The sequence below is a fragment of the Abramis brama genome (assembly GCF_963993115.1).
Source record: "Abramis brama genome assembly, chromosome: 2".
NCBI lineage: Eukaryota > Metazoa > Chordata > Actinopteri > Cypriniformes > Leuciscidae > Abramis > Abramis brama.
In genome coordinates this window covers 30,265,960-30,276,076 of record NC_139964.1, presented here as the reverse complement: position 1 = coordinate 30,276,076, position 10,117 = coordinate 30,265,960, and the positions used below count along the sequence as shown (strand labels likewise).

At 38.8% G+C, this 10,117-nt stretch overlaps 2 protein-coding genes across 3 annotated transcripts; one reads left to right on the top strand and one right to left on the bottom strand.

Moving 5' to 3' along the window:
- Nucleotides 1–350: 350 nt before the first annotated feature.
- On the top strand, nt 351–8,858 carry taf5 (TAF5 RNA polymerase II, TATA box binding protein (TBP)-associated factor). The gene is made up of 11 exons (XM_084106773.1): nt 351–772; nt 1,977–2,202; nt 2,327–2,642; nt 3,267–3,430; nt 4,288–4,423; nt 4,498–4,618; nt 5,517–5,646; nt 5,867–6,031; nt 6,757–6,934; nt 7,528–7,705; nt 8,237–8,858. The coding sequence occupies exons 1-11, from the start codon at nt 367–369 to the stop codon at nt 8,449–8,451; spliced, it is 2,235 nt and encodes a 744-aa protein (XP_083962899.1). The 5' UTR covers nt 351–366; the 3' UTR covers nt 8,452–8,858.
- atp5md (ATP synthase membrane subunit k) lies at nt 8,859–9,997 on the bottom strand. 2 transcript variants are annotated; one of them, XM_084106774.1, is made up of 4 exons: nt 9,934–9,997; nt 9,452–9,554; nt 9,066–9,161; nt 8,859–8,973 (listed from the first exon to the last, which is right to left on the bottom strand). In XM_084106774.1, the coding sequence occupies exons 2-3, from the start codon at nt 9,536–9,538 to the stop codon at nt 9,072–9,074; spliced, it is 177 nt and encodes a 58-aa protein (XP_083962900.1). In that variant the 5' UTR covers nt 9,539–9,554; nt 9,934–9,997; the 3' UTR covers nt 8,859–8,973; nt 9,066–9,071. The 2 variants fall into 2 exon arrangements, with proteins under 2 accessions (XP_083962900.1, XP_083962901.1); XM_084106775.1 differs by having other exon boundaries at nt 9,452–9,557; nt 9,934–9,986.
- Nucleotides 9,998–10,117: the final 120 nt, after the last annotated feature.

Here is a 10,117-nt window from a genome sequence, read left to right as displayed (position 1 = left end):
TTTTTTGGAGGTTGACTGTAAGGGCCCAGGACTGACAGTAAGTTAATCATCCAGCAGATTGGGGCTGTCCTGAAGCCCGTCTTTGGGTGACAGGAGAACCAGGCCGTCTGTGGAAAAAGGTCATCATTACAAATGAAGTTCCAAAAGTAAATATAGCTCAGAAATATTGCCCCTTTAAAAAAAAGAAATGTTAATTTCTGGTTCCTTCCTGATATCTATCAAACTCATAACAAATTTTCCACCGTTGACTTCTTTTTTTTTCTCTCCGTCTACTCTCTCACTGAACAAAACGCCACGCGCGTACGTCACGGCGTACTTCACGCTGCATGCGTCATGACGTCATTGCATTCAGCGCCGGGGAAAAAAATGGCGGCTTTGCAAGATGGACCGATGGAGCTGGACACAGAGAAAGAGGTAAAGCCTGAAATACTTAGCGATGGGACGTCAAACCTCCCGGGGAACACTGGGAACGGGGCGCTCTCCTCATCGCCCCTCACCGCTGCCCCCGCCGGCGGAGCCCCGAAACAGGAGGACCAACAAACTTTGATCGCAGTGCTGCAGTTTCTGAAGCGGAATAAACTGTCAGAGTCGGTGGAGATCCTGAGGCGAGAAGCGGGTCTCGCAGAAGACCAGGTGGACTCTCTGGCAGCCGATGGCAGTGGAGGAGGGAAAGGAGACGTAGATGGAGGGGATGCGAACTCTCTGCTCAGCCGGGTGTCCATCCCAGCAGCAGCCGCCCCCCAGAGCACGCTGACCCCCGTGCCAGTCAAGAGTGAGTGCAGCTTCCAGCTGATCATATACACCATGCATCGGTGTATCAGTAAATATGTACCATGCATCATTAAAGCATCAGTATAAAATCTCTTGCTTATTATCATGCATTGCTCGAGTTAGCCCACATTAGTTGTTTCAATAACACATCATTCTTCAGTCCTCCCTTCATAGTCTTGCTTATTTATGTGCACATCATTTGCACAACATATTTTGTTGGCATTTTACTTGCATTTTGTGCATGAACTTAATATTAAAGAACTTGTCACTATTACTATATATACAAGGTATTTTTGATCCACATGATCCTTCAGAAATCATTCTAATATGATGATTTGCTGCTCAACAAACATTTATTATTATTATCAATGTTGAAAACAGTTGTGTACAATTTTTTTCCTAGGATTTTTTTGATAAAAGAAAGTTTAAAAGAACAGCATTTATTTGAAATAGAATCTTATGTAACACTACAAATGTCTTTACTGTCACTTTTGACCAATTCAATGAATAAAAGTATTCATTTATTTAATTTCTTTCAACAACAAAAAAATTATAATAATCTTACTAGACCCAAACTTTTGAAAAGTAGTGTACAATGTTACAAAAGCTTTACATTTCAGATAAATACTGTTCTGTTGAACTTTCTATTCATCAAAGAATCCTGAAAAAAATTGTTCATGTAAAATTTTGTACAAAATTGTAATTTTTTGTAATTTTGATAATAATAAGAAATGTTTCTTAAGGAGCAAATCATCATATTAGAATGATTTCTGAAGGATCATGTGACACTGAAGACTGGAGTAATGATGCTGAAAATTCAGCTTTGATCACAGGAATAAATTACATTTTAAAATATATTAAAATAGAAAACAGTCATTTTAAATTGTAATAATATTTAACAATAAAAACAAATTTATTTTTAATTAAATAAATGCAGCCTTGGTAAGCAGAAGAGACTTCTTTAAAAAAAATCTTACCGATCCCCAACTTTTGAGATATATATATATATATATATATATATACAGTTTATACATTAGTCAACATTTGAAGTGGATCAAAACCTTTCATCGAAGTTTTACATGAATTTTTAACAATACCCGGTCTTGTCTTAGGACAACTTTGATGAACCTTTTTGATCCACTTCAAATGCTGACTATGTATATTGCATTAATGTTTGACGTTGATGTTCATGTTGTCGGCTGCAGGGTCAGAAGACCATCCGGATGTCCGTGTGGTGCTGTCAGCGTACAGTCAGCAGGGGGACCCCTCTCTGTATCAGGTGTACTACAGCGACCTGAAGAACTTCATCGAGTCAGTGCTGGACTGCCACCGAGCAGAACTGTCCCAGCTCTTCTACCCTCTGTTCGTTCACATGTACCTGGAGCTGGTCTACAACAACAATGAGGCCAAAGCCAAGGCTTTCTTTGAGAAGTAAGCATCAGAAAATCAGACCCTGTTTACTGGTGGAGTTAATCAGGGATGGCTAATCAGGGATAACATTGATCACAGATAACATTGTGGGTTAACCAGTTCATCTTTTCCTTTCTGCTGATAGGTTTAGCGGCGATCAGGAGTGTTACTATCTGGATGACCTGCGTGTTCTTTGCGGCCTCAGTAAGAAAGAGCACATGAAGGGGAACGAGGCTCTTCTGGATTTCCGCACCAGCCGCTTCGTGTTGCGCATCTCCAGAGACTCGTACCAGCTTCTGAAGAGACACTTGCAGGAAAGACATAATAACCAGATATGGAACATCATTCAAGAGCACTTGTACATCGACATCTTTGACGGCATGCCCCGCAGCAAGGGTCAGATCGACAGCATGTCCGGCAGTCTTGGGGGAGAGGCCAAGCGAGAAGTCAATAAAGCCAAGGTTAGATACAAAAGCATGTATTTACATGTGGAAAATCTACCTATCAAAAGGTTGAGGTCGGGGAGATTTTTGAAAGAATAAGAAAATAGTACCGTAATATTGCGAAACAGTTGTACGGTTTAAAATAACTGTTTTCAATGTGAATATATTTAAAAATGTAATTTATTCCTGTGATCAAAGCTGAATTTTCAGCATCATTACTCCAGAATTCAGTGTCACATGATCCTTCAGAAATCATTCTGATTTTATTATCAATGTTAAAAACATCTTAAATTTTTTTCTGATGCATTTTTTTAGGTTTCTCTGATGAATAGAAAGTTTGACATTTATAACAATGTACAAGTCTTTACTGTCACTTTACATCAGTTTAATAAAAGTATTAATTTCTTTACAAAAATCTTACTAACCCCAAACTTTTGAATGGTGGTATTGTATATAAGGGATGGGATTTAGGTTCTTAATGGGATAACAACAGGAAAGTTTGCGCTTTTACATTTTGTACATGAATTATGATAAAAGACTAAAAGAGATTGTAAATCATCTCATTATTGAATTGAAATCATCTTGTATTTGAATATTATTGTATGTTTTATTAATGTGCCGTCTTGCTTCTGATGGTACCAGGTGTTCTACGGGCTGCTGAAGGAGCCAGAGATTGAAGTCCCGCTTGATGATGAAGATGATGAAGCAGAGAATGAGGAAGGGAAGCCCAAGAAGAAGAAAACTAAAAAGGACAGTATAGGCTCCAAGAGTAAGAAACAAGACCCAAACGCCCCTCAACAGAACAGGTTTGGGAGAAGCTCATCATTCAGCTTGAAATTACTTGTACACTACCGTTCTAAAGTTTGGAGATGTCTTCAATTGATCAAAAGTAACAGTAAAGACATTTATAATGTTACAAAAACAATTCTGTTTGAAATAAATGCTTTCTATTCATCAAAGAAACCTGAAAAAAGTATCATGGTTTCCACAAATATATTAAGCAGCACAACTGTTTTCAACATTGATAATGATAAGAAATGTTTCTTATTAGAATGATTTCTGAAGGATCATGTGACACTGAAGACTGGAGTAATGATGCTGAAAATTCAGCTTTGATCACAGGAATAAATTACATTGTAAAATATATTCAAATAGAAAACGGTTGTTGTAAATTGTAAAAATATTTAACAATATTAAAACAACTTACCGACCCCAAACTTTTGAATGCTAGTGTATATTGAACTTTTATTTTCATGATAACTTAAAGATAATGCTTAAAGTGATAGTTCACCCAAAAAATTTAATTCTGTCATCATTTACTCGCCCTCAAGTTGTTCCAAACCTGAATGAGTTTCTTTCTTCTGCTGAACACAAAAGAAGATATTTTGAAGAATGTGGGTAACCAGACAGTTGTTGGACCCCACTGACTTTTTTCCTACTATGGAAGTCCATCAACTGTTTGATCACTCATATTCTTCAAAATATCTTCTTTTGTGTTCAGCATAAGAGAGAAATTCATACAGGTTTGAAACAACTTGAGGGAGAGTAAACAATGACAGAATTTAAATTTCTTTGGGTGAACTATCAACTTTAAATGATTTAAAACGGTATGTATAGTTTCTTAATCTGTTCTTCTTTTTTCGGGCTGATGTCTGATTGACAGGATCCCTCTGCCAGAGCTGAAGGACTCGGACAAACTGGATAAGATCATGTACATGAAGGAGAGCACCAAAAGAATCCGGCTCAGCCCGGAGAACCTGCCTTCCATTTGCTTCTATACGTTCCTCAACGCCTACCAGGTTGGCTGTGTTTATGCTGATGATTGAGTTTGGTGCTTCTTAACTCCGCACGTGCTCATTGTGTTGTCGCTCAGGGTTTGACGGCGGTAGACTTCACTGACGACTCCAGTCTGTTAGCGGGAGGATTTGCAGACTCCACAGTCCGCGTGTGGAGCGTCACACCCAAAAAATTACGCAAAGTCAAGTCTGCAGCAGGTACACGTACCTTCTTATTACTCTCGCAAAGATTTAAGGGAACGTTTTACACTAGTTTTAACAGTCCTATAACTTTTATTTCCAGTTTTAAACAGTAAAATGGATAGTTCACCCAAAAAAATGAAAATTCTGTCACAATTTACTCACCCTCATGTGGTTCCTTGAGACACCGTGCAAACCCATAAGACTTCGAAACACAAATAAAGACATTTTTAATGAAATCTGAGATTTCTGTCACTCCATTGAAAGTCTATTCACCCAAAAATCTGACATAAATAAAGAGATCCAGGGATGATTTTTCCGTATTTATACAAATTTCCGTCTTTTTCTACCTGGGACCCACGTGAACTGCATTAGTCTGACTGTATGGATACTAAAAATGCCGTAAACAAACTGCAAATAGTGCTTTTTCTAATACATTTATTTCACGCATGGCTTGCTTCTGACGGCTCTGCGGCTGTATGCTCTTAGTATCTCAACCAGGGCTCAAAATGATCGCTCGTTTCCTTCTTTTTTTGTCTTTACCTCATCACATTCCTGCAATCGTAAAATAAATCCATAAGAATCAAGCGGTTTAATCTTCTGATCGCTTTATGTGATCAACAGATTTAATTTCGGCTTTTATTCACATAAACTTTAATCAGCGAACATGCATAGAGCACTCAAATTTGGTAAATGAAAGCTCAACCGTACTTGCCTGACGCACAAAACAAACCTCTTTGAATCTTGCGGAGGCTTCGTTAAATAAACTTTCAATGGAGGGACAGAAATATCTCAGATTTCATTAAAAATATCTTCATTTGTGTTTCGAAATTCTGGTTTGGAATGACATAAGAGTAGATTTTTGATTTATAGACCCCAGTGTAAATAATTTGAATCATGCTGTCCTATTCTCTAGACCTGAATCTGATTGATAAAGAGTCTGATGATGTTCTGGAGAGGATTATGGATGAGAAGACGGCCAGTGAGTCTAAAATCCTACACGGTCACAGCGGGCCGGTGTATGGCGTGAGCTTCAGTCCAGACAGGTATCAAACATGTCCTCGAAAGTAACTTTTATCTCCATGAAATGCTCCTCTAAGTTATGCAGGACTACAGGGGAGGTGTTTAAGCATGAGACTAACCAAACTATTATTTTGCTATCGACGAAACATTCTTTTGCATGATTTTGTTATCTTTCTGCAGTTTTGAAGCGTTCTGCTCCAGCTGAGCTGACAGTGTGGTTTAATGTCTTCATCTGTCTCTTAGGAACTATCTGTTGTCCAGTTCTGAGGACAGTACAGTCAGACTGTGGAGCCTGCAGACGTTTACATGTCTCGTGGGGTATAAAGGACACAACTATCCAGTGTGGGACACTCAGTTCTCACCCTTCGGCTATTACTTTGTGTCTGGAGGACACGACAGAGTGGCACGGTACGCTAGATTCTCATTACTGTAATGATGTTGTTATTTAAATCAGCGAGTACTAATACTGTACAAATACTATAAGGGCATATACTAGCATAATGTGTATATGTGTGTGTGTATGTATGGATGGATGGATGTATGGACGGACGGATGGATGGACGGATGGATGGATGGATGGACGGATGGATGGATGGATGGACGGATGGATGGATGGACGGATGGATGGATGGATGGACGGACGGATGGATGGATGGATAGACAGATGGATGGACGGATGGATGGATGGATGGACGGATGGATGGATGGACGGATGGATGGATGGATGGACGGATGGATGGATGGACGGATGGATGGATGGATGGACGGACGGATGGATGGATGGATAGACGGATGGATGGATGGATGGATGGATGGATGGATGGATAGATAGATAGATAGATAGATAGATAGATAGATAGATAGATAGATAGATAGATAGATAGATAGATAGATAGAAAATAAAAAGACCCAAACAGATAAAAGGAAACCGAGAAGAACAAAACAAGACATTACAATGTATTAAAAGCCAACGAAAGTCAACATTCATTTCCATCGAGAGGTGCATCAATTTTTTGGTCAAGATCTTGTATTGAAAAAAAAAAAAGAGAGACTTGCCAATGAATGACAAGATATTGCAAATGTTTTCTAGACCGTAATCAAATATTAATGTTAAATCTTCATTTGCTTCCCAGGCTCTGGGCGACGGATCATTACCAGCCGCTGCGGATATTCGCTGGGCATCTGGCTGACGTCACCTGCACGCGATTCCACCCCAACTCCAACTATGTGGCCACAGGCTCGACCGACCGCACTGTTCGCCTCTGGGATGTCCTGAATGGAAACTGTGTCCGCATTTTTACAGGTCACAAGGTACTGAAGGCTTCCAAAGGTGACTGAATGAATGATCTCAGCACTGCACAGGAAATTACATTAATCTCATTTGCGTTGAATTTGCATTTCATCACTGTCTCCGTGAAGCTCTTTCATTATTGGCTTACTCCCTCCTAATTTTTTTTTAAATTATTATTATAGGCCTACTATTATAGTATTTAATAATAATTAGCTTTAATATTTTTTAAAATAGCTTTAAATTTTTGTTTTCATTTTAATTTTAGTTTATCCATTTTATGCGTGTTTATCATTTTTGTTCGTTTTTTTATTAGTTCTGTTTCATTTTAGTACTTTAGTTTAAACTTATTTTATTTCCGTTTCTAATTAAGTTTAAATGATCTAATATTTATATTTTATTTCTGCTTATTTTAATTGACATTAACATAAATATTTTTCAATAAAAGCTATTCCCTCTCATGTCATTTTAAACCCATCACTGAAAAACCTGCTCAACTCTTCTTTCTTATGCCCATTCTTTGCAGTTTATCAACCAATTACTGTTTTATACCCCCATTTTTCTGATATACTGAGTCATGTGAGTGATAATAAAAAGTGTTAATGTTTGATTTCAGGGGCCAATCCATTGTCTAGCATTCTCACCTAATGGAAAGTTCCTGGCATCTGGATCCACAGACGGGAGAGTTTTACTATGGGATCTTGGACATGGGCTGATGATCGGAGAACTGAAGGGCCACACAGACACAATATATGCCCTCAAGTTCAGCAGAGATGGAGAAATCCTCGCATCAGGTTAGGACTGCTGGCTCTGTATCTCAAGACCACGTTTATGACTAGTTTTGATTGGATTGATGTAAAGTGTTTCTACAGTATCACATTTGACACAATGTTTGACACACATTAGGATGCGTTTTGGTCGATCGGATCACAAGTGGACGCTAAATACACTTTTTGAGCTTGTCGACCACTTCCAGGGGTAGTTGCGGATTGCTTTAATAGTGAAGACGCTCATGTGGTTGAATGCGTTTGAACAGCCACAAAAGAGCCTTCTCTACGCCTAATGACCTAAGCTTTCAGAATATCACTTTACTTTTTGGCCATATAAATATCAGCAACTTGAGGTCTTACTCATAGATCATACTATGAGCCATAAAAGCCTGATGCGTCAAATATGATACTAATTAAAACGCATTGAAGGTTCACTAAACTGTTCCATTTCAAAGAATTCTTTTCCACACTTATTTCAGATCTCAAGCTTTACAGGGCTAATAGTAATAAAAGTAATTAAATTCGGCTTGAAAAACTCTGTGTCTTTTGTTCCAGGCTCTATGGATAGCACAGTTCGACTGTGGGACTCCACGAAGGCTTTCGATGACGTGGAGACGGACGACTTCACTGCAGCGACGGGCCACATTCACCTGCCTGACAACTCCCAGGAGCTGCTGCTGGGGACGTACCACACCAAATCCACTCCCGTCACACACCTGCACTTCACCAGACGCAACCTGCTACTGGCTGCAGGAGCCTACAACTCCTAGTGAAGGGACCGCATATTTCGGAGGACAATGACTTCATGTAGCTGTGCGTTTTTCATAAATGGTGTATGTTATTTAAAGATTACCACCCACCCTTACATGTGAAATAGGTTCAAGCGAAGTGAAAGAACGAGTCAAGCACTGAGCATACCTGGGAACAGCGACCATTACCTCTTTCGTTTACTGATCCTAGATCTCACACCTTATGCTCTTCCGTGCTTGTTTTCAAGGCCGTTATGCATCAAATGTCTCAAAATGACATGGCTGGTCTCCTAAACTTTTCCATTCTAATTCAGAATCTGGTTCTTGATCTTTGCAATGTGATGCATATGAGTGCTGTTGTCAATTTCTGTACAAGCTTTTATACTAGGTGCCTCAAAGTGTAAATAAAACAAGTTTTCTACACAGTGTTTGTTGGTACAAGTGATTTTTTTTTTTATTATTCTTTACATAGTTGAACTGAAGTTATGGTCAAAACAAGGACATCCAGCTTCCCCTCCGTTCATTCTGCATTCACAAAACATCCTGAAGAGAAAGAGGGAAATAGTTGGAATGGAAGTGCAACTTTTGGAAATGGAAATGTATATTCATTTAAATTAAATTCAGGTGGCACTTACTATAAATTAACTTGATGTCACAGCCTTTTGCTTCTTGGGCTTCAATTTGAAGAAGAGGATAAGGGCTGCAATGCTGGCGTATGTGGCCAACACACACTTGAGTCAAGGGGAAAAGAGTACTTTCAATTTAGTGGGAAATACAAAGGCGATGTATGGAAACTTGTTTCCACCACCAAATAAGAACTAAAAAGGAAATTGTGCCCATTTATCTGACAATTCGGACTTTTTTTTTTTTTCATCTCACAATTCTGAGGGGGGAAAAAGCATGAATTGTGAGATAAACACTCACAACTGTTTTGTTTTTGTTTTTTATTCCATGGTGGCAAAAACCTTAAGCATATTTTATTTTAGCTGCATAATAATTATGTCAATGCAATTCAACTTACATTCCTCCTGCCTGTGATTGTGTATGAATTGAAGTACTTGGCGATGCCAGTGAACTGGTGTTGAGTTCCAGCGTCGTGTCCACCCATGATTTCTGTGTGCGATCTGCTGATCCAGAATTAATAAAGGAGTTTAAATTAATACATTAGGACTTGTCGCATCGTTTTTCATTATCATGCAAGGTCACGAAGAATGCGTAACGTACATGACAACACTGCTGTTTATTTGTGAAATGTAGTTTTACCATGAGATTGTATAGGTAACGTTAATTTCTATAATGTTAGATATCAATAAATGTTACATATCATAATATGCTTAAAACCAACTCATTCCGTTTGCTAAAACGAGCATCTTTATTGTAAATGCGACCTCTGTGCTGTACTAAGCAGAATATATTCGTTTCGCAAGCAACATAAAAACCTCGCTTTCTAAAACAAGCTGGGGAAAATAAGATATTTCAGTTAAAATTAGAGACATGACTTACCAAGCAAACTGGTGCCCTTCAATGGAGGAGAGGCCGGAAAGTGAATGATTTAAGGAAATCCCACCCTCGTGGTGATAGCTTGAATAAACTGTGGTCATTGGCTTACATTCACGTCAATCGCTTTTTACACCACACCGATAGGTTTACAGAAACGCCAATCCAGAAACGCCGTCATCCTATTGGT

What these genes read in the sequence shown, in the direction of transcription:
- taf5 (XM_084106773.1), top strand. Translation starts at nt 367, where the DNA reads ATGGCGGCTTTGCAAGATGGACCGATGGAGCTGGACACAGAGAAAGAG. An exon ending in GACCCCCGTGCCAGTCAAGA is followed by an intron (nt 773 to 1,976) that starts GTGAGTGCAGCT and finishes TGTCGGCTGCAG; the next exon opens with GGTCAGAAGACCATCCGGAT. An exon ending in GAGAAGTCAATAAAGCCAAG is followed by an intron (nt 2,643 to 3,266) that starts GTTAGATACAAA and finishes TGATGGTACCAG; the next exon opens with GTGTTCTACGGGCTGCTGAA.
- atp5md (XM_084106774.1), bottom strand. Translation starts at nt 9,538, where the DNA reads ATGGGTGGACACGACGCTGGAACTCAACACCAGTTCACTGGCATCGCC. An exon ending in CAATCACAGGCAGGAGGAAT is followed by an intron (nt 9,162 to 9,451) that starts GTAAGTTGAATT and finishes CCTTGACTCAAG; the next exon opens with TGTGTGTTGGCCACATACGC.